At 42.7% G+C, this 24,560-nt stretch overlaps 1 protein-coding gene across 1 annotated transcript in view; it reads left to right on the top strand.

Moving 5' to 3' along the window:
- Positions 1–19,881, top strand: part of stt3b (STT3 oligosaccharyltransferase complex catalytic subunit B) — a 94,467-nt gene extending 74,586 nt beyond the window's left edge. Inside the window, exons 8-16 of the mRNA XM_078415120.1 lie at positions 1,530–1,578; positions 3,097–3,251; positions 7,276–7,487; positions 10,333–10,520; positions 12,503–12,674; positions 15,313–15,486; positions 15,571–15,684; positions 17,186–17,398; positions 18,105–19,881. Coding sequence (XP_078271246.1) covers positions 1,530–1,578; positions 3,097–3,251; positions 7,276–7,487; positions 10,333–10,520; positions 12,503–12,674; positions 15,313–15,486; positions 15,571–15,684; positions 17,186–17,398; positions 18,105–18,185 — 1,358 coding nt within the window. The 3' untranslated portion in view covers positions 18,186–19,881. The remainder of the gene's footprint in view (positions 1–1,529; positions 1,579–3,096; positions 3,252–7,275; positions 7,488–10,332; positions 10,521–12,502; positions 12,675–15,312; positions 15,487–15,570; positions 15,685–17,185; positions 17,399–18,104) is intronic.
- The last annotated feature ends 4,679 nt before the right edge of the window (positions 19,882–24,560 follow it).

Genomic DNA, 24,560 nt, shown 5'->3' with positions numbered 1-24,560 from the left:
AAAAACCAACCGTGAGAGTCAACTTTAAAAACATAGAAGTGAAATATAATTGAAAGAATGAATAATATGATTTGTTTAAAAGCTTGAATGAAGATATCATGGCTTTAGGGACAGCTGGTTCAAGAAGATTACTTTTATATCCATTGATTATTGCATTTCTGATTTATTATTTTGTAAAAAGCATGATAACATTAAATCAATGGAGGCAGTAGGGAAAATTCTGTTGTAAACAGATTGAACTTGCATTGTTATTAGGATGTGTCTTCAGTAGATCAGACAGTTACAGTGACTGAGAGACAATAAATGGAATTCTATTCATCACTCTTAGCTATCTCTGATTACAGGCAGCTGAGATAAAGTCACTGACATTTCAAAGAAGAAAATAATAATTTGGACAGTTTGAAATCATTTTTCAAAAGAACAATTTTGGTCATATACAGTACAGCACAGGAACAGGCTGCTCGGCCCTCAGTGCCTTCGCCAAACATAATGCCAAAACAGACTAATCACATCTACCTGCGTGATATCTATATCTCTCCATTCCCCGCATATCCATGTGTCTGTCTTAAATGCCCCTATTTGATATTTGCACTGTCCAGCCTCACCATATGGCAAATACACTCCAATCCAGGCAACATCGTAGTCAACTTCTTCAGCACCCTTTCCAAAACCTCTACGTCCACCCTTGTGTGGTGGCCAAACTGCACACAATACTCCAAATGTGACTAAACTAAAGTTTGATACAGCTGTAACATCATTTCCTAATTTGTATACTCAGTGGCACAAACGATGAAGGCAAGCATGCCATGTGCCTTCTTTGCCACCCTATCCACTTGTTCTGGGAGCTGCCGACCTGCACCTCAGGATCACTCTATAAATCATTGCTTCTGAAAGTGCCTGCCATTTACTGCAAACTTTCCTCTTGCATTTGACATCCGAAAAAGCAACACCTCATATTTGTCTCAATTAACCTCCATCTGCCATTTTTCCACCCAAACTTTCAACTGTTTGATATCCTACCTCGCGACCTGCAACTTCACCAATTTATTATTCTTTGAAGTGTCGAAAGGTGTAAATCAACGTGTTAGATGATAGAGGAAGGCTCGAGCTGAAGTAAATTTCAAGAAGCCGTTTCCCTATAAGGTTTGTGGATAAGTGGAATGTAAATCTTATAAAGAGCTAAGCAAATATCTGGAAATCAGATTTATGAATAAACATAAATCCGGGGAAAGGTTTCTTTCATTCTGAGGTAAGAGTGTTTGTATGGGTAAGATTAACTAAATATTGAGCAGCTTCAGAGACTTACTGAGGTCAAGAGGAAGCCTTGGAGAAACTTTATCTGGAAAGTATTTGTACCAATTAAGTTGTACATCATTAGAAGGGACAAATATTTCTTATTTTATACTTGTTACTGCTCTTGAATGTCCAGTGACCTATGCACCACTCTTTCTCCAGTGGTAAATGTTTGGAGTTATAGGTATATAAGTGGAGAAACGTTTTTCCAAGTGTTGCTGCTGTTTTTGTTTCAGGATATATTGCACCATGGAGTGGAAGATTCTACTCACTTTGGGATACAGGGTAAGAATGTTTAAGATCTCTCTTATTTAAGAGATTAAGAAGATGCCGATTACAGTCGGGATTGTAATACCAAGTCCTATAAACTCAATTTATTTTTTTAATTTGGGTTTGGCTTGGATAATGGGCAATGTTTATAATCATGATAATTGCACTTAAATTTCAGGCAGAGAGCTGATGTAATTAGGATAGTCCGGTTTTAAGTTTAGTTTAAATGGCTTTAACACATTTAACTTGAAGGATGAGTTGTCTCTGCATACCAGTAGTTGTGGCATGTTTTCAGAACAAAGCACCTTAATGAAAGTCTGTAACTTTTATTAAATTTGAGTGTATACCTCTCGTAGTTCTCCTCAGAGTATTCATCCAGATGGTTGTTTCTGTAGTGGTGAAGATATTTGGGGGATTGGCTGATCCTACAAAGCCACTTGGAGCGTCTTGTTGGGACATTTAACTAGTAATTGAAATAGTTTACCTGTGGATACTCATGTGAATGCTCATTGTTCATTTTGGTCGAATGACTGTCAGTGTTGTCACCTGTTTTTGATCCTGATGCATCTATTTTCATTCAGACATGGGGATGAGCATTAGTTGCCTAGCCAATAGGTGCTCTCTTTTCTTTATCTGAGAAAGTGGTGTGCTGCCACCGCAGTCTTTCTATTTAAGGGACTCCCATTGAGTTGTTAGTTTGAGGGATCTAGAGTTTCGATCAAAAGGATTATTTATATATATCCACATCAGGAAGGGAACTTGATATCGGAGATCCCCATCAATTCCTGTTAATAGCGCAGCAATGAATCGTGAACTGTATGACTTGACACAACCAGGCCTTGAATTCTTTACCTGCAATTTCGCTTGAAACTGCAGAACGGTGGCATAGTGGTAGAGCTACTACCTTACAGCGCCATAGACCCGGGTTCGATTCTGACTACAGGAGTTTGTACATTCTCCCCATAACCTGCATGTGTTTTCTCCGAGATCTTCGGTTTCCTCCCACACTCCAAAGACATACACGTTTGTAGGTTAATTGGCTTGGTATAAAATGTAAATTGTCCCTAGTGTGTGTAGGATAATGTTAGTGGGCGGGGATCGCTGGTCGGTGCGGACTGGGTGGGCTGAAGAACCTGTTTCCATGCTGCATCTCTAAATTAAACTAAACTAAAAAATTGCTGAAACAGTATTGGATACTAGTTTTGGTTCATCCTGTTTCCTATTCACCTTGTGGGGACAATTGATGCCAGACAATGTAACAGTTCCCTGATGGGGGAAAAAGAGATGGGAGTTTCAAATAAATACATAAAGTGCAGTGGATGGATAAAGGTGGTTTTAAGAATAAGAAATCTTGAAAATGGTATCAAACCGCCCATCATACTTGGTGAGATTTGCATTTGGTTGAAAATATGTTATGTAACCTAACGTAACAAAATGCAGGGTTGATAAGACACAACATATAACTTAGCATGATTCCGTTGGACATTCTGTAAGTGAAATGTGTGCCATCTAATTTTCAGATTTATTTTACAGGTATGCAAAAATCCACATTCCCATCATTGCCTCGGTGTCTGAACACCAACCCACAACATGGGTTTCCTTCTTTTTTGATCTTCACATACTGGTCTGCACATTCCCAGCTGGCCTGTGGTTCTGCATCAAAAACATTAATGATGAAAGAGTGTTTGGTAAGGATACCAGTCAGTAATCAGGTTGGCTTCCCGTTTGAAAAAGATGCAGGATAGATTTGCATCAAAAGCCCAAGTATGTAGTTAATTACTTGTAACACCAGAGTTTTCATCGGATTTATGTTCAAGAATTATGCTGTAAATCAAGTCTGTCAGTTGAAAATATTCTTTTTGTGAGAGCATAGAAATCAAAAAATGGGGAGGGAAGGCTTATTATATAGGAAGGCTATTTTATAAGTAGGAATAATAACTGCAGATGCTGGTTTAAATCGAAGGCAGACACAAAATGCTGGAGTAAGTCAGCGGGTCAGGCAGCATCTCTGGAGAGAAGGAATGGGTGACGTTTCGGGTCGAGACCCTTCCTCAGACTGATGTCAGGGGAGGGGGCGGGACAGAGATAGGATGTAGTTGGAGACAGGAAGACTAGTGGGAGAACTGGGAAGGTGGAGGGGATAGAGAGGGAAAGCAGTGACTATCTGAAGTTAGAGAGGTCAATGTTCATACCACAATCATGTAAACTACCCAAGTGAAATATGAGGTGTTGTTCCTCTAATTTACACTGGGCCTCACTCTGACAATGGAGGAGGCTCAGGACAGAAGGGTCAGTTTGGGAATGGGAAAGGGAGATGAAGTGCTGAGTCACTGGGAGATCAGGTTGGTTAAGACGGACTGAGCGGTGGTGTTCAGCGAAACGATCGCCGAGCCTGTGCTTTGTCTCGCCGATGTAGAGAAGTTGACATCTAGAACAGTGGATACAGTAGATGAGGTTGGAGGAGGTGCAGGTGAACCTCTGCCTCACCTGGAAAGACTGTTTGGGTCCTTGGATGGAGTCGAGGGGAGAGGTAAAGGGACAGGTGTTGCATCTCCTGCAGTTGCAGGGGAAAGTACCTGGGGAGGGGGTGGTTTGGGTGTGAAGGGGCAAGTGGACCAGGGAGTTTTGGAGGGAACGGTCTCTGTGGAAAGCAGAAAGGAGTGAAGATGGGAAGATGTGGCCAGTGGTGGGATCCCGCAGAGACCGTTCCCTCCAAAACTCCCTGGTCCACTCATCCTTTCCCACACAAACCACCCGCTCCCCTGCAACCACAGGAGATGCAACACCTGACCCTTTACCTTCCCCCCTCGATTCCATCCAAGGACCTAAACAGTCTTTCCAACTGAAATCTGATAAGGAAACGAAGAGGGAGATACTTGCCTACTGGTAGTCTGGCAAGGATCAGCCAATAATCTCTTTGGGTGCTGATGCATATAAGCAACAAACAAGTAATATGAGGGTTACGGACATCCAGTGTCTGATTTAGTTTCTTCCTAGCCAAGATGGTTGACAATGTATTGGTGTGAGAAAACTTCACTCTTTGTAAGTAATAGATTTCATGGCATTCTTGTGATGATTGATATTTAGAATGGAAGGCCTTTTCCTGAGAGATGTTTTTAAGATCAGAGCTTCTGCTGTGAGTGTCGTGAATCCTGATATGTCAGCTTCAACTGTACCAGCATCCGCAATATTTATGAATTAACCTCCATTTATGATTAGGGTGCACCAATATTTGCAGAAATGTAATGCTTTCTAACATATCTGAAAATAATTATCAGCATAAGTGAACCATGATAATATGGATGTAAATGTTTGTGCCAAATCGATTCATTGAGATCTGTAGATTGAACACTCAGATTGCTGCATTACCACTGAGCTCATTTCATTTGATAAACAGTGTTGTGCCTCCCCCAACAAGCGACATGTGTTTAAAGGCCTTCGTTTTCTGCAGTAATTTAAATTTGATTAAAATGTGCCGTTAGTTGGAGGAAAAGGTCAACTCGTTGATCTGGAAATGTTAATGTGCTTTTAAAATGATTGCAGATATCTGAAAATATAATATTTTCCTGAAGTGATTTGATTATTTTCAGTCAAATGGTGGTGTATTAGATTTACTATTTTGCAGTTAGAGACATTTTGTTTGTCTGAAAACAAGGACAAAAACATGGAGAAGTGAAGAGCACGGATTAATTTAATTTCCTAGGATTCATTGAAATCCATCATTCTTATTTTGAAGGTTTAAAAACAATTCTTGTACCTGAGCCAAGGTGTTCACCCTTTAGGGCAGATAATTTCCAAAGCTCAAAAGTGAATGGGTTAAGAAAACTACGCAATGTATTCAGTTTCTAGAGCTCTCGCTCTTTAGTTCTGCTTTGCTATTTGAGATACGGTGGCACGGTGGCGCAGCGGTAGAGTTGCTGCCTTACAGCGAATGCAGCGCCGGAGACTCAGGTTCGATCCTGACTACGGGCGCCGTCTGTACGGAGTTTGTGCGTTCTCCCCGTGACCTGTGTGGGTTTTCTCCGAGATCTTCGGTTTCCTCCCACACTCCAAAGACGTACAGGTATGTAGGTTAATTGGCTGGGCAAATGTAAAAATTGTCCCTAGTGTGTGTAGGATAGTGTTAATGTGCGGGGATCGCTGGGCGGCGCGGACCCGGTGGGCCGAAGGGCCTGTTTCCGCGCTGTATCTCTAAATCTAAAAAAAAACGAAATACCAGCGTGTGAATTTGGAGAATAGCCCATGTAGGCATGTGCATTTGCAAACTAGCAAAATGAACTCAAATTTATTTCTATATACATTGCGGTTCCTTTACATTCCATGTTAGTGACCAAGGGTGATGACTTTTTCAAGCACTGACTTTGGGAGGGAAAAAGGATGGACTTGTTTTCACTTTTGTGACATTGTAGAATTTCACTTTTATAACATCTTTCGGCCCAACTTGTCGACGCTGACCAACATCCCCCACTTACACTAGTTTCACCTGCCTGTGTTTAGCCCATATCCTTCTAAACCTATCCTATCCATGTACCTGTCCAATTATATTTTAATCAATGTTATAATATCTGCCTCAACTATGTCCTCTGGCAGCTTGTTCCATATACCTACCATCCCATTATGTAAAACAAAATGTTCCCCCCTCCCACCCAAAACCAATGTCCTCTGATCTCGATTTGCCTACTCTACGTAAAAGACACTTCTGCATTTACCCTATCTATTCCTCTCATAATCTTATACACACCTCTATAAGATCACCACTGATCGTCCTGCGCTCCAAGGAATAAAGGCTCAGCCTGCTTAACCTCTTTCAATAGCTCAGGCCTTTGATTCCAGGCAACATCCTCGTAAGTCTTCTCTGCATCCTTTCCAGCTTAGCAACATTTTTCCTATAACAGGGTAATCGAAACTGAACATAATACCAAAAATATGGCCTCACCAATATTTTGTACAACTGTAACATAACCTTCCAACTTGGTTCCACCAAGATGCAGGACAGAATGCCACAGGAGATCCTTCTTCCCTGTGGCTATCAAATTGTACAACTCCTCCCCCCTCTGTTGTGGGGTAGACTGAGACTGACCCCGCCCCTCCCAATCTTTGCACATCCCCAATCCTTTCCACCTGTCACTTTAATTTCATGTATTTTGTGTTTTTATGACTGTTGGCAGATCAATTTCCCTCCTGGGATAAATAAAGGTCTATCGTATTGTTTACTCATTACTCTGACTGATGAAGGCCAATGTGCCAAAAGCCTTCTTGCCCATCCTTCCAGTCCGTGACGCCACTTTCAAGAAACTATGGACCTGCATTGCTAGATCCCTGTGCTCTACAACACTCACCAGAGCCCTGGCAGTCACTGTGAAGGTCCTGCCCTGGTTTGACTTTCCAAAATGCAACATCTCCCACTTGGCTGTATTAAACTCCATTAACCATTCCTTAGTTAGATGTGTTAGATTGAGTTAGATGTGGCCCTTGTGGCTAAAGGGATCAGGGGGTATGGAGAGAAGGCAGGTACGGGATACTGAGTTGGATGATCAGCCATGATCATATTGAATGGCGGTGCAGGCTCGAAGGGCCGAATGGCCTACTCCTGCACCTATTTTCTATGTTTAGCCCATCTGCCCAACCGATCAAGACCCTGCTGTGATTTTTGATGAACCGTTGTGAAAGTGAGAACCATTAGCTAACACTGGGAATCTAATCTGTCCACAGTTGCCCTTTATGCAATCAGTGCTGTTTATTTTGCTGGAGTCATGGTACGCCTGATGCTGACTCTCACACCAGTTGTCTGCATGCTGTCTGCCATTGCTTTCTCCAACGTCTTTGAACACTACCTGGGTGATGACACGCAGAGGGAAAGTCCACCTGTTGAAGACAGCAGCGATGAAGATGATAAGAGGAATTCTGGCAATCTCTATGACAAGGTAAGGATAAGGGACGCAGATGAATATGTTCCCATGATACCACTAGATGCAAGTTTCTGCCGAGTTCCTGCTGTCAAACATCTAAAACTTTCTTTGCTGCCAGCGAGGCAGCTGTGGATATACCAACATCTGTTGGTTTTTTTATAATTCCAGAAGTACATCGGTGTTGGGTTTAAAGAAGGCACTTTTTTTTTTTTTTGATGTAAAGAGAAAGAAGCACAAATAATGGAGTAGCCTTGTGTTCATTAAACTTCCCTGAGGCTTGCCATTTTTCGATGTACCTGTCTTTTTGAATTTTTATTTAAAGATGAACCATTTTATGCAGAATCAAAGTTTGGGGATGCATGCTTTATCAGGAATATTTCAGGAGTTTGGTGCAGAGCTGACAAGATGGAGCACTTAGCACATGGTTCATCATCTCTTCCCTCTTAGAATAATTTATGGACAATGGCGTACAATGGAGAATTCCACAAGCCAGCCATGATGTGTGTAAAGGACCTTTCCTCTTACTTTTGCGAGTGATATACACCGATCAGCCAAAACATTATAACCACCTGCCTAATATGCCGTTGGTCCTCTGTGTGCCGCCAAAACAGCACCGACCCGCCAAGGCATGGACTCTACAAGACCCCTGAAGGTGTCCTGTGGTATCTGGCACCAAAACATTAGCAGCAGATCCTTCAAGTCCTGTAAGTTGTGAGGTGGAGCCGCTGTGAATCCGACTTGTCGATCCAGCACATCCCACAGATGCTCAATCGGAATGAGATCTGGAGAGTTTGGAGCCCAGGGCAACACCGTGAACACTTCATCATGTTCCTCAAACCATTCCCGAACAATGTGTGCAGTGTGGCAGGGCACATTATCCTGCTGAAAGAGGCCACTGCCATCAGGGAATACCATTGTCATGAAGAGGTGTACCTGGTCTGCAACGATGTTTAGGTAGGTGACACGTGTTAAATTGACGTCCACATGAATGGCCGGACCCAGGGTTTCCCAACAGAACATTGCCCAGAGCATCACACTCCCTCCACCGGCTTCTTGTCTTCCCGCAGTCGGTTCTGACCAGACAGGATAGAGTTCATTGCCCTCGGGCATCGATGAGCCTTGGGCGCCTAATATATCCCACCCCTTGACAGGTTCCATTGTAACAAGATAACGAATGTTATTCACTTCACCTGTCAGTGGTCATAATGTTTTGGCTGATCGGTGTATATCGGTGCATATTTGTTCGGCTGTTGCTAACCTATAGAGATCACATATCACTATTTTCCCTCTTTACATTACGTAGACCTTCACGAAGTCATTCTTTAATACTCTTGTGAAAGGAAAGCCAAAATGAAGCAAGTCCTTGTTCAGAAGCACCAACGTCCTAATGAATCTACATGCGCTTATGCCAACGTGTCCATATTCCTCCTCTAATGGAACACTCAAAATTGCATACAATGTTCCAACAATGACTCAGTTGAGGTCCTGAATGTGTAATATCTTCTCATAGTATCAAATACAATTTTCAAGCAATCTGCTTTATTTTTTATGAAAGAAAAGATAAGGTGCTGTAGTAACCCAGTGGGTCAGTCATCATCTCTGGGGGGCATGGATAGGTGATGTTTTGGATCGGGGCCCTTTATCAGACTGATTGTGGCCTGGAAGAGAGAAATTACGCGGGGCCGGGACTAAGCCAGGCAAGTGATAATTGGATACAGGTGAAGGAGGGTTTAATCGGTATATGGGAGGACAAAGGCCGTGAGATAAGGATATATGAAATATGATACAATACATGAAGTTAAAGGAGGTGCATCCGAACATCTGTGTTCCTGGAAAGGCTGCTGGGGTCCTATTTTTATGATCTCATCTACTTATGGTGCCCACATTAAAGCCCCACATTAAAGTCTGTTCCCCTCAAACTTTACCATTTAAGAAATGGTTTGATAGCTTTGAGCAAGTCAGTCAGAAGACATTTCAAACACTTATGAACGTTCAAGTTACTTATTGCTTGCATAGCGCGGCACGGTAGCGCAGCGGTAGAGTTGCTGCTTTACAGCGAATGCAGCGCCGGAGACTCAGGTTCGATCCTGACTACGGGTGCTGCACTGTAAGGAGTTTGTACGTTCTCCCCGTGACCTGCGTGGGTTTTCTCCGAGATCTTCGGTTTCCTCCCACACTCCAAAGACGTACAGGTATGTAGGTTAATTGGCTGGGTAGATGTAAAAAATTGTCCCTAGTGGGTGTAGGATAGTGTTAATGTACGGGGATCACTGGGCGGCACGGACTTGGAGGGCCGAAAAGGCCTGTTTCCGGCTGTATATATATGATATGATATGATATGATAATGCAAAAGACTCAGTTCTGCATGGTATATCTTTCATTATCCATCCATAGCGAATGGATTCGGTATTTAAGCACAAATGTGGCATCAACTGCAGATCACACTTGCCAAGCTTTATCTTGCTCTGCTTGGTATGCACTCATTTGTTAAAACCTTCTCTAAACAATTCACAGCTGGCATTGCAGATTCAAGTTGACTTTATCTCATTGCAGCATTTGCTTTGTATTCTTCCAGAGAAGTCTCTCCCAACTACTGTTGTGCCCATTTGTTCTGAGCATTCCATTTTATTATTTAAATTGGATAGAACAGCATTTGCTGTATAAATTATTCTAATAGATTTTACTTAAAGCATTGTTTTCCTTGTCTGCGAAATAATTTTTAGGTTACTCTTTTGCCGTCTGTCGTAAGAAGTGGAAAATGTGTGAAATGATATAACTGAAATTGCTTTGTCTTAACGTTCAATGTGACATTTTTTGGAAGAAAAAAAATCTGACAGTCTGTCTCAATGATTCCCCATAGGCGGGTAAGGTGAGAAAGCATGTGTCTGAACAGGAGAAGACGGAAGAGGGACTAGGTCCGAATATCAAGAGTATTGTTACCATGCTGATGCTGATGTTATTAATGATGTTCGCTGTGCACTGTACCTGGGTTACAAGCAATGCCTACTCAAGCCCCAGCGTTGTCCTGGCATCATACAATAACGATGGGTAGGAAATTCGTTTATTTCAATTATTTTTATATTTTGTTAATTGATTTTTTTTTTCTCAATTACATTTTGGCTTGAGTTACGATCAATATTTCATTAGTAGCATTGAAAAAATATAGCATTTTTATACGTAAGGTATTGTTTCAAATCATTACTACCCATGGGGATTTCTGGTATTCCACAAAATAAAACGGAGACATAAATTGTTGACATTTTGTGGTTGTAATTAATTAAGAACATTTTGTGGAGCCAGTGGTGATGCATTCTTTAGCCTTGGAATACAACTTTATGTATTGTCTTGTTCTTTCTTCTGTTGTTCTTTCTTCTGAACATTTTATTGTCCAGCAACCTTTTGGAGCAGATAAATGCCAAACGCTAATACGAATCCATTGTATCCCCAGGGTAAGGAGTCACCCAAGATGTAATCATTTTAAGTATCTCATGGCATTGTAGATTCATGGAGTTATACGTCCAGAAAGAATCCCTTTGACCCAATACATCCATGTCAATCAAAACACCTATTTGAGCTAATTCTATTTGCCTGTGTTTAGGCTCTATCCTTTTAATCTTTCATAGAGTCATACAGCACGGAAACTGGCCCTTTGGCCCAATTTGTCCATGCCAACCAAGATGCCCCATATAAGCTAGTCCTTGTTTGCCTGTCCATATCCCTCTAACCCTTTCCCTATCCATGTATTTGTCCGAGCGTCTTAAATGTTGCAATGTATCTACCTTAACTCCCTCACGGCAGTTCGTTTCACATACCCTCTGTATGAAAAAGTTGCCCCTCAGGTTTTTATTATATCTTTCCCCTCTCACCATAAACCTATGCTCTCTCGTTCTTGATTTCCCCTACCCTGGATTGAATACTCTGTACATTCACTTGTTCAATTCCCTTTGCGATTTTATACACCTCCATAAGGTCACACCTTATCCTTCTATGCTCCAAGGAATAAAATGCTGCCTTACACAATCTTCCCCCTATAGTTCAGGCTCTCAAGTCCCAGCAACATTTTCGTAAATCTTCACTGTAGTCTTTCCAGCTTAATGGCATTATTTCTTATCAATGTAAATGTCCACATTTATTTTAAACCTTGTTTTGTTACCTGACTGTACGAGCTCCTCCAGCAGGTGGTTCTGTCTACCTACCATCCTCTGCATGGGAAAACCTGCAGCTCAGACTTCTTAACTTCATTCCCCTCTCACTTTAAATCTGTACTCTAGTTTTCGACTTAGATTTAGAATAGTGAAAGGCCTGGGAAACTGGATGTTTCCACTGGTGAAAGAGTCTAGGACTAGAGGCCATAGCCTCAGAATAGTCAGAAGGTGGTGAATCTGGAATTCATTGCCATTGGTGGCTGTGGAAGCCAAGTCATTGCGTATTTTTAAAGAGCAGGATGACAGATTCTTAATTAGTAGGGGTGTCAGGGGTTATGGGAAAAAGGACTGAGAATGGGGTTGAGAGGGAAAGACAGATCAGCTGCAAATGAATGATGGAGTAGACTTGATGGGCCGAATGGCATAATTCTGCTCCTACAATTTATGAACTTCCATCCCTGGGGAAAAAGTCTGTGATCTTCTACCCTATCTATACTCCTTATAATTTTATAAAGCATAAGGTCATAATAATTCTTGATTAGTAAGGGTATCCTAGGTTACAGGGAGAAGGCAGGAGAATGGGATTGAGAGGGAAAGGTAGATCATCCGTGATTGAATGGTGGAATAGACTTGATTGGCCAAATGGCCTAATCTGCTCCTGTGTCTTTTGAACATGAACCTCCTTTGCTGCAAGGGAAAAAGTCCCAGCTTTAGTTGTTTATTGTCACGTATACCAAGGACTTAAAAAAAAAAAAAAAAAAAATGTTGTAAACTGTTGATAGAGAGCTGTATATTTGTTGAAGTTTTGAATATTTTGAAGTTCTCTACATGTCTAATTTGAAATGCATATTGGTATAATAATTTTAACATTTATTTTGAAAAAAGAACACGCAACATCCTGGATGATTTCCGTGAGGCATATTATTGGCTGCGACAAAATACAGATGACCATGTTCGAGTGATGTCTTGGTGGGATTACGGGTATCAGATTGCAGGAATGGCAAATCGGACAACACTAGTAGACAATAACACGTGGAACAACAGCCATATTGCACTGGTAAGTAGCCCAAGGAGCTGCAGATTGGTCCAGGGAGTTCATCTTAAGAAAAAGTGAATCTTTAGGTTCGTTTACTTGCAGGAGCGGCATTCTTGTTTGACCCAAGTCCCCACCATCTCTCAATAATAGCCACGCTTTAAAAGTAAATTGATCGCAAAATATTTAAAGACCAATGTCTTTTAAGTCACAAAAGGTGCATTAAATGCATGTTCATAGAATCATGGACTGCACCAGCACATTAGGAGATATTTGGCTTACTGTGCCTCACGTCGCCAATGCATAAACGGGCACAAAGTGCAGGGGTAACTCAGCAGGTCAGGCAGCATCTCCAGAAAACGTGGATAGGTGACAATTCGTGTTGAGACCCTTCTTCAACCTGAAGTCTGAAGAAGGGTCTCGACCAGAAACGTCAACTGTCCATGTTCTCTCGAGATGCTGCCTAACCCGCTGAGTTACTCCAGCATTTTGTTTCCTCTTGTGTATTAACCAGCATTTACAGTTCTTTATTTCTACATGTCGTCAGGGCATAGATGATCAGCAGGGCTTCCTTTGTATGAAACCCTCTCATGCTAATTGAGTTGTTTTTAGGTGGAGTTTTTAGTCAGTGGTAGAAATCTGACATGCTCTGCCCGGTGAGAGAGTGGTGGAGGTAGAGGCAGGTACTCTCACACATGTAAGAAATATCTCGACAAGCATTGTTCTTCAATATAGTTACCCAATTAGTTTATTTCTTTCTGCGTGGTCTTGCAAAACGTATCTTTTACATGAGCTTGCTTTCTTTTGAATGATGTTATTGAATTTGCTTTGCCTGTCTTTTTATGCAGCATTCTATAATCAGCATTACTAATTATAGAAATGTGCATCGTTTTCATTCATTGTGATAGTGGTTAAATCCCACAAGTTTCCATTTACCTTTCTCAGTTCCAGTCACTTCACTTAAGTATTGCAAGTCCTATAACTCTTGAATCATCTCTATTTAATCTCTTGTGACAATAGCAAACCTAAACCAGTACGTGTACCGAAGGTACAAAGGAAGATTTTCAGTGGAACATACAGCACGTTTTGCATGCCATCCAATCAGACCAAATAATACTGTACATAAATACAATCAAGTCAAACTCCAGCGCAAAGATAGAGCAAAGGAGAAGATACAAAGTGCAAAATATAGTTCTCAGTAGCACATCAGGTCCATAGACAAAGTCTTTTGTCCGCAATGGGGTAGAGGAGAATCAGATACTACCCTAGTTTGTGGTAGGAGCGTTCAGAAGCCGGATGACAGAGGGGACAAATCTGTTGGAAGGAACTGCAGATGCTGGTTTACACCAAAGGTAGACACAAAATGCTGGAGTAACTCAGCGGGACAGGCAGCATCTCTGGAGAGAAGGAATGGGTGACTCTTTAGAGTTTGAAGAAGGGTCTCGACCCGAAACGTTTTATAGTGCAACAATAAACAGGATATACAGTGCCTTTTTAACAATGTAGATTGGCACACATCCATCAATCGATCCATATTATTGAATTGGCGTTAAAATTTATAGTTTAAAATAATTAAACCAATTTAAATAAAGTTTAAATTGACTCTCCTTATTCATCCTACTAAAGTAAATCATTTCACATATCCCTTCAGTGAATGTCACCTGCCACAGAATGAAGGATTTATAGCATGGTGTAGACCTGTATCAATTGTACATAATTTTTCCTCATAACTCGGTCAATTCTTTCCAAGAATCAGGTTTACAAATATTGGTTACGCCTCACTGCCACTATTCCCCTCCTGAGTGAAGAGACCAGAACTGTCTGGCACGGTGGCGCAGCATTACAGTGGCAGAGACCCGGGTTCAATCCTGACTACGGGTGCTGTCTTTACGGAGTTTGTACGTTCTCGCCGTGACTTGCGTGGGTTTTTGCCGGGATCTCCTGTTTCCTCCCACACTCCAAAGACGTACAGATTTGTAGGTTAATTGGCTTTGGTAAATTTGTAAATTGTTCCTAGTGTGTGCAGGATAGTGTTAGTGTGTGGGGATTGCTGGTCGGCGCGGACTCAGTGGGGTGAAGGGCCTGTTTCTGCACTGCATCTCTAAACTAAACTAAAACTGTACATGATGTTACAGGTGAAGGATTTGTCAAAACCTTTTATTACATCAAGACTTTCGACCTGTTGTATTTCAACTTCATTGCAAAAACATGTCATTTCCATTAATGAGTGTTTGCCAAGCCCTAAATGAGGAGCCCTAAATCCTCCCCATTTACTAAATATCACCTTTAAAAATAAAAAAAAAGTAATCTGCTTTTCATAGAATTTGGTGGAATCCAGTTTCCCCCTTCTTATTGACTATGATTAAAAGTCGTGTGAATGGGGAACCTGTGAGTTTAAAGGAAGAGTGGCAATTAGGGCCCTGGTGGATTTAAAAGGAGTGTTTAAAACACGCTGTGTTCAGTCATTTTCACAAAGGGAGTCTAACATTGAGCATAGAAGGAAAAACAAAACTTGCAGATGCTGGTTCAAATCGAAGGTGGGCACGAAATGCTGGATTAACTCAAGCGGGTCAGACAGCATCTCTGGAGAGAAGGAATGGGTGACGTTTTGGGTGGAGACCCTTCTTCAGACTGCCTAACATTGAGCATGCTTACCTTTCAGGTTGGGAAAGCGATGTCCTCCAATGAGAGTGCTGCCTATCAGATAATGCGGAGTCTGGATGTGGACTATGTTCTCATTATATTCGGCGGAGTGATCGGCTATTCTGGCGATGACATCAACAAGTTTCTTTGGATGGTCAGGATAGCGGAAGGAGAGCATCCAAAAGATATCCGGGTACAGTGATGCCTTTTAGTTTAAAAAACGTATAATTAAAGGCCTTCTGCTGCATTGCTAATAAACTGTGATGTTCAACCTTAGGAAAGCGACTACTTCACGCCCCAGGGAGAGTTCCGTGTCGATAAGGCTGGATCGCCAACATTACTCAACTGCCTAATGTACAAGATGTCCTATTACAGATTTGGAGAGATGCAGGTGAATGGGGATTATAAATGCTGTTACTTCCAATGCTACTGGTATTTTGATTATCGGTTCACTGGTTTAAGAATATGAACAGTTCCCTAGTACCTTTTTTGAGAAGTTGACTATGAGTTTAAACGGGGGGGGACGACATATTCTAGTGCAGAGTTGGTTTTGGTAAGTGCAACAGATTAAATCTCAGTACAGTTAAATTCTGATACGCTGCTTCGTTATTGTTTGAAACGCCAATTATGTAGCACGAACCATATCCGGTTCTGTTTCCTGCACTGGGGTCCCAGTTCCCCCACACCCTCTAAACCCACTGGGGTCCCAGTTCCCCCACACCCTCTAAACCCACTGGGGTCCCAGTTCCCACGCTCCCTTTAAACCCACTGGGGTCCCAGTTCCCCACACCCTCTAAACCCACTGGGGTCCCAGTTCCTACTCTGCCTTTAAACCCACTGGGGTCCCAGTTCCCCACACCCTCTAAACCCACTGGGGTCTCAGTTCCCCCACATCCTCTAAACCCACTGGGGTCCCAGTTCCCACGTTCCCTTTATACCCACTGGGGTCCCAGTTCCCAGGCTCCTTTTAATTCCACTAAAGCCCTAATTGCCACACTTCCTTTAAACTCATCAGCTCCCCATTCATTACCCTTCGCTACCTGCTTTAAAATCACTGGTGCCCTAATTCCAACCCTTTTAAATCCTACCTCTAAACCCACCAGTTAGCATTACATTAGAAAAATAGCTCTGGCTTATCCAGAACGTAAAGTTGAGGCCAGCTGAGCAGAGATTGACAGCGGAAGGTGGATGTTGCTGGCACACATGGAGAAACTAATTGGCAAAGGGCGACATGTAGACGAAAACTGAGAAAGAGTCGGATTCTGGAAGCTTTGCCAGCTGTGGTAAAGTCATTGCAGGAGTTGAACTGGCTTTGTTGAGGCATGTTTAATGGTGAAAGTGCTTGGAATGGATGCCCATTTTGAAGATCCAGAGAGCAAAAAGGAAGCAAATAGTAGTCCTGGTCGTATGCATGTCATTGAAAGCTTTGGCCAAGGCAAGCTCTGTTCTGTGGTTAGCAGAGAAACTAGAATGAAGGATTTATAGCATGGTGTAGAAGGAAGGTGTTGCGAACTAATTGGTTGAAGACGTTTGGAAAAGAAAGGGAACTTTGAGACAAGATTATGCTTGTGAATCCAGGTGAAAAATTTGAATTTGTCTCAATGATACTTTTCGATGTGTCTAGCGCCGACAATTATTAAAAGCTTACCAAACATTTCTATCTTCTGCTCGTAGCAGAAAACTAGGCCTGCCGCTGCACATGGCAGCAGTCGGCCCCCCCCTACCACACCCACCTTCGTTCTCGACGGCCCCCACTGGGTAGCTCTCGGCAGTGCCGGTCCCCCTAAGCTGTCGACGCTCCCACCTCCCTCGCGGGCTCCCTCCTCACTCTCAGTGCTTACGAATGGGGTTTGGAGATATGGCAAATGTCACAGAAGTGTTTTGATTTACAGCTGGATTTCAGAACACCTCCAGGGTTCGACCGCACTAGAAATGCCGAAATTGGTAACAAAGACATCAAATTCAAGCATCTGGAAGAAGCCTTCACTTCGGAGCACTGGCTAGTGAGAATTTACAAAGTCAAGAAGCTGGACAACAGAGAGAAACTTGACCATAAACCAAGAGTAACTAACATAATACCCAAACAGAAGTATTTATCAAAAAAGGTGGGGTAGGCTTTTAAAAACTGAACTTTGTACATAATAATGGCTTGCTTCAGTTGCCAAAATGTTCCTGAAATCCAGTGTGTTGCTGAATGCAGTCTGGCTTGTGAAGAAAACATTGATATAATTTTTTCCCATTCTTCTCTATCCTGGGGCAAGTGCCATTTGTGTCCCCAGTGGGCGAGGGTTTTGTAGGGAGAAGTATTTTGCCCTGGGGTGGGGGGAGGGGGGGGTCGATTTTGTTCCTCTCTCATCAATGAAACTGTCATTGACATTTTGCGCCTATAAACGGCTACCTTATCTCACACCATTCAACTTGTGACTGTGATAGTTCGCTCATACATGATACTGGGAGAAACTAATGAGTTTGATAAATTTGGTACTATGGAAACTCCTGGGTGTGCTTAAAACCAGATTTTTTTTTAAATGCATATGAATTAAGCACCTCCAGTTATTTATTTTTGATTTTTCAAGACGTGTTTCAACAGAATATTATTCGTACTTTTATTTGAACGTAGAGGGGAGAAAATGGCTAGCGTTTCTGCCAACCTTCTGCCTTTTACCTCCATCGCTTTTCCCCCGGTCCCTGACCAAGAAAGAATTGTGGCAAGACTGGAAGAAGGCCTTTATTTTCTAATGAATGTGCGGCGCTGTATATATGGGCATTAAAGCAACAAAATTAATAATGCTGTTCATCTTTATGCCCTAGACTTCTAAAAGAAAGCGTGGGTATGTGAAGAACAAACTGGCACTGAAGAAAGGCAAGCGGCCCAACAGGAAGACCAACTAAATCATCTGCCAGTCCTGACAACAGGCAGTTGTCCTATGACAACCAGTCTTTGCCTTTTACCTGCAATCGGATTCAATTGCAACACAGAGTTGCATGCATTGCTCAAGAGATTCAGACAGTGTCAGCCCCGAAAATCTATTGGTTGTATATTGGCACCTGTTTTATAGAGCCACATTTGATTGTGTTGGCAAGGCAGAGAGCTGCTGTCCAGGGGTAGCAGCAGAATTCTCATTGGTACATATTATCCTTCATTTAATTTTTTTTAAATAAAAACGATAATGGGCTAACTGCACCAAAGAACCCTGCTCTTTGTTTTGCCTGTACATGTGTACTTTCCATCCATTTGAATGGGGCAGTGGAGAAGGTTTTCTCACGATTTGTTTTGCTAGGGTGAGGTTAATCTTAGATGATGAAAACGAATGACGTCAGATAAGTTAAACCTGGTGTACAAGGTTGTTTGGCATCAGCCAGACTTGTGTGGGCACAGTGTTTTTAGCTCGGTATACTGTTGGCAAACCTGAAGGAAGAGGCCAAGAGGTTTCCCAGCATCCTCCTTCCACTTTGCCCTCCTTGAACACGCACGATGGGATGGACACGTGTCTGATTTGGGACGGTGGGTTGTTTAGAATTCAACAAGAGGATCAAAAGGATCAGTGAGGAACTTTGCACTGCAGAAAGCTGGCAGCTACACATGTGCTTTCTTTCTTTTAGATTTCAAAACGAGAGGGTTTCCTCCTTGCCGCGGGCATGTTCATTTCGTTCCCATTGACATACACTTTTCTTTCTGCTTTTTCCTCCTATTTGCCTTTTAAAGAATGGTTGGCCTCTTAATGAGAGAGAAGAATCATTGACATTTCCATGCTACAAAACATTTCTGTGGAGAAATTCATCTTTGGTTGCTGGATCTAAATGCTTATGAGAGCTTTGTCTGTCAGCTTTATTCGCTTCTGAACATTTGATGTCATTGAAGTCAGCAGTTGAAACTGGTGTGTGATTTAGCGCAAGCAACCAAAGCCTCTTTTTCTCTCCTTTGATTAGTTCAGGCTTAGACACCTTTCTTTTTTTTCTAAATTAAAAAAAACTAATATATTAATCCGAGAGCAATTCAAGAGGATCGGTGCACGATTGGTAAAATCAGAGGCAGACAAATCTTACTGTTGTGTTTTTTTGTTTTTGTCATTTTACCTCTGTGTAGAGAAGGCCCAGTCTTGATACAACCTTTAGAAACGTTCCTTTACCATAAGATGACAAGTGAGTAATAGAGGCTGTTGGATGAAACTTGCTCTAAACAGTTAGTTGATGTTCCCCCTTCTTCCGGCGAGGGTTAAAATTGTAATTTTCTATGTACGCAGCTCTCTTCAATGCAAAAAAATAGCTGCAAATGCTATTGGTGTAAAAACAAATTAAAGAATAGTATGTACCGTATTTTGGAAACATTTGTAAATTAAACTGTGCAGTACATGCCTTATTGCTGCTTCTGGATTGTAATTTTTTTACCATTTTGTTTGAGTGGGTGGGGTTGTCTTCATTCTCAACTTTTTTTAACATTTCGGACTTACGGTCACAGTGACGTTAGTCTGTGGTCTAAAGTAAACTAAGATTATGACTGCATTTATTTCTTATGGGGTGGACAAAGGCACGGGAAAGCCATTTTTACGTATTGTTTAGTTTTCAGTTTGATCTGTTGTTCAACTGTAGCCAAAATAAATGTTAAAATGAAATTTTGTGTTAAGAAAAAAGATAACCGTCGTCTTTTATCCAATTCTAACATGATGCACGATTTTATGTCTGCATGCGTGGTTTCATTATAGTTTTGCACTGTGCCTGAAAACTGTTCCGAGTTGTGAAAAATACATTCCAACTAAAACCTGCTGCTCCTCCCTCTCCTTGTTTAGGACCCGGTGTGGTGGGATCCCAGGATCTGATCCAGAACAAGGGATGTAATGTTGAGGCTCTATAAGGCGCTGGTCAGGCATTTTGAATATTGTGAGCAATTCTGGGCACCATATCGGAGGAAGAATGTGCTGGCTCTGGAGAGGGTCCAGAGGAGGTTTACAAGAATGATCCCAGGAATGAGTAGGTTAACCTATGATGAGCGTTTGTCGGCACTGGGCCTGTACTCGCTGGAGTTTAGAAGAATGAGGCGGGACCTCATTGAAACATACAGAATAGTGAAAGGCTTGGATAGAGTGGATTTGGAGAGGACGTTTCCACTAGTGGGAGAGGCTAGGATTAGAGGTCATAGCCTCAGAATTAAAATATTTTCTTTTAGGAAGGAGATGAGGAGAAATTTCTTTAGTCAGAGGGTGAAGAATCTGTGGAATTATTTACCACAGACGGCTGTCGAGGCCAAGTCAGTGGATACTTTTAAGGCAGAGATGAATAGATTCTTGATTAGTACAGGTGTCAGAGGTTATGGGGAGAAGGCAGGAGAATGGGTTTAGGAGAGAGAGATAAATCAGCCATGATTGAATGGCAGAGTAGACTTATTGGGCCGAACGGCCTAATTCTACTCCTATTCCTTATGACCTTAAGGCAAGGAAGATCCCACCTGCACCAGCTCCAAAACTGTGGACATAGTTTAATACTTGGTTATAACTCGTCCACATAATCTTGGGTTAATTCATATTGTACAGTTTGAGTTGAGTTTATTGTCACATGTACCGTTACAGTGAAAAGCTTTTGTTGCGTGCTAACCAGTCAGCAGAGAGACCATACATGATTACAATCAAGCCATCCAGAGTGTACAGGGATAAAGGGAATAACTTAAATAACATTTAGTGCAAAATAAAGTCCAGTATAGTCTGATCAAAGATAGTCGGAAGGTCTCCAAGGAGGTAGGTAGTAACTCAGCACTGCTCTCTAGTTGTTGGTAGCATGGTTCAGTTGCCTGATAACAGCTGGGAAGAAACTGCCCCTGAATCTGGAGATGTGCGTTTTCACATTTCTATACATTTTGCCCGATAGAAGGGGGGTGATGTCCTTGATTATGCTGGTGGCTTTGCCGAGGCAGCATGAGGTGTAAATGGAGACAATGGAAGGGAGGTTAGTTTGTGTGATGGTCTAACCGTGCTGGTAATAATATGTGTTCATAGATAACCACTGACATTGTAAAATGTCCGAGTACTTCACAAGAGTGTTAGGGGAATCTCCGTCAAAGGGATGAATTCTATGGAGCATCTTAGAGGAGAGAGAGATGGAAAAGGTTAGGATGGCAACTCCTGGGAGCCAAATGCCCAGTGACCGATGGTGGATGTCGACAGAAGACCTGAAGTGGAGTATCACAAGATTACACAACTGGAGAAGATCAGAGCATATAAAGTGCCCTCGAAAGTACTTGATTATGAAGAAATTCAAATGCATTCATGTGGAATTAATGTTCTGGGCAGGCGTCAATGGTCGTTTATTTGTCACATACACATAAATGTGTAGTGAAATGAAACATTACCCGCAGTTGAAACATTAAGACCAATAAGAATAATCAATAAAAATGCAATAACATACAACCATACACTAACACCAAACAAAAGAAACATCCATCACAGTGAGTCTCCTCCAGTCCCTTCTCACTGTGGTGGAAGGCCAGAATGTCTTTTCTCATCCCTGCCGTCTTCTCCCGAGGTCAGGCTGTTGTAGTTGCCACGTCGGGGCGGTCGGGGCTCCCGACATTGGAGCGCCGCGCCGGACGGTGAAAGGTCCACGGCCTATTCCAGGCCGCGCCGGACGGTGAAAGGTCCGCAGCGGGCCGACCCAAGCCCCGCGATTCGGGGCGGGTGAACACGCTGCCTCTGCCGGAGCTCAATAGACAATAGGTGCAGGAGTAGGCCATTCAGCCCTTCGAGCCAGCACCGCCATTCAATGCGATCATGGCTGATCACTCTCAATCAGTACCCCGTTCCTGCCTTCTCCCCATACCCCCTCACTCCGCTATCCTTAAGAGCTCTATCCAGCTCTCTTGAAAGCATCCAACGAACTGGCCTCCACTGCCTTCTGAGGCAGAGAATTCCACACCTTCACCACTCTGACTGAAAAAGTTCTTCCTCATCTCCGTTCTAAATGGCCTACCCCTTATTCTTAAACTGTGGTCCCTTGTTCTGGACTCCCCCAACATTGGGAACATGTTTCCTGCCTCTAATGTGTCCAATCCCCTAATTATCTTGTATGTTTCAATAAGATCCCCCCTCATCCTTCTAAATTCCAGTGTATACAAGCCCAATCGCTTCAGCCTTTCAACATACGACAGTCCCGCCATTCCGGGAATTAACCTAGTGAACCTACGCTGCACGCCCTCCATAGCAAGAATATCCTTCCTCAAATTTGGAGACCAAAACTGCACACAGTACTCCAGGTGCGGTCTCACCAGGGCCCGGTACAACTGTAGAAGGACCTCTTTGCTCCTATACTCAACTCCTCTTGTTATGAAGGCCAACATTCCATTGGCTTTCTTCACTGCCTGCTGTACCTGCATGCTTCCTTTCATTGACTGATGCACTAGGACACCCAGATCTCGTTGAACTCCCCCTCCTCCTAACTTGACACCATTCAGATAATAATCTGCCTTTCTATTCTTACTTCCAAAGTGAATAACCTCACACTTATCTACATTAAACTGCATCTGCCATGTATCTGCCCACTCACACAACCTGTCCAAGTCACCCTGCAGCCTTATTGCATCTTCCTCACAATTCACACTACCCCCCAGCTTAGTATCATCTGCAAATTTGCTAATGGTACTTTTAATCCCTTCGTCTAAGTCATTAATGTATATCGTAAATAGCTGGGGTCCCAGCACCGAACCTTGCGGTATCCCACTGGTCACTGCCTGCCATTCCGAAAGGGACCCATTTATCTCCACTCTTTGCTTTCTGTCTGTCAACCAATTTTCTATCCATGTCAGTACCCTACCCCCAATACCATGTGCCCTAATTTTGCCCACTAACCTATGTGGGACCTTGTCGAAGGCTTTCTGAAAGTCGAGGTACACCACATCCACTGACTCCCCTGTCAATTTTCCTAGTTACATCCTCAAAAAATTCCAGTAGATTTGTCAAGCATGATTTCCCCTTCGTAAATCCATGCTGACTCGGAATGATCCTGTTACTGCTATCCAAATGCTCAGCAATTTCGTCTTTTATAATTGACTCCAGCATCTTCCCCACCACTGATGTCAGACTAACTGGTCTATAATTACCCGTTTTCTCTCTCCCTCCTTTCTTAAAAAGTGGGATAACATTTGCTATCCTCCAATCCACAGGAACTGATCCTGAATCTATAGAACATTGAAAAATGATCTCCAATGCTTCCACTATTTCTAGAGCCACCTCCTTAAGTACACTGGGATGCAGACCATCAGGCCCTGGGGATTTATCAGCCTTCAGTCCCATCAGTCTACCCAAAACCATTTCCTGCCTAATGTGGATTTCCTTCAGTTCCTCCGTCACCCTAGGTTCTCCGGCCCCTAGAACATGTCGGCCCCCACCCAGGGGCCTGCGGGCTTCCGACGTCCACGTGCTGCATTTTCTGCATGGCTCTCCATCTCTGAACAGCTGTCGGGAGATGAATATCAGGTCAGGTCCCCGTCCCCCCGTCCCCGTCCCCCCCACCAGAAGTTGACCCATTGTTCTCATTATGGAAAACTTGACATGCAGTTGAGTTGTGACTTGGGATCTTGTCACATTGGTAACGCAAACTGGTCTTTCCTGTTTGAATGGTTGCAATGAATATCAGTCGGTACTTTTATTTTCAATATATGACTCTTAATAGTATTCTGAGTTTCTTCTCCTAAATCGCCTGTTCATGCACATTCTGGGAATCCCTTAGAGATACTGAGTAAGCATCATTTTATAACCAGAGCAACTCGTCTCCCTGCGACCAGTGTGCTGTTCGCAATTCGTTAACATTCAAACAAACCCGTTCGCAATTCGTTAACATTCAAACAAAAAGTAAAAGTGCTTGTGTAGGAAGGAACTGCAGATGCTGGTTTACACCGAAGGTAGACACAAAATGTTGGAGGAACTCAGCGGGACAGGCAGCATTTCCAGAGAGAAGGAGTACGTGATGTTTCGGGTCAAGATCTCTGAAGAAGGGTCTCAACCCGAAGCGCCTCCCATTCCTTCTCTCCAGAGATGCTGCCTGTCCCACTGAGTTACTCGAGTAAAAGTGCTTACTGCACAGCGCTGCCATTCTCTTTCAGAGGGGCCTTTCCTAGTCATTATGATGTCCACTGAAAGCCTCAGATTCTTACCTTGAGACCTGTAGTTCTTAGCAGGAACACTTTTAATCAACTCAGAGTGAGGATTAGATGCGAGTATGATTGTATTTAACTGAGTTTTTGAAAAGCCTGCAGCAGTTCTCCAGGCAGCTCTACTCATTGCT

This window comes from Rhinoraja longicauda, chromosome 2 (genome assembly GCF_053455715.1).
Source record: "Rhinoraja longicauda isolate Sanriku21f chromosome 2, sRhiLon1.1, whole genome shotgun sequence".
In the NCBI taxonomy this organism is placed as follows: domain Eukaryota; kingdom Metazoa; phylum Chordata; class Chondrichthyes; order Rajiformes; family Arhynchobatidae; genus Rhinoraja; species Rhinoraja longicauda.
The sequence above is the reverse complement of the archived record's forward strand: the minus strand, read 5'-3'. Positions and strand labels throughout refer to the sequence as shown.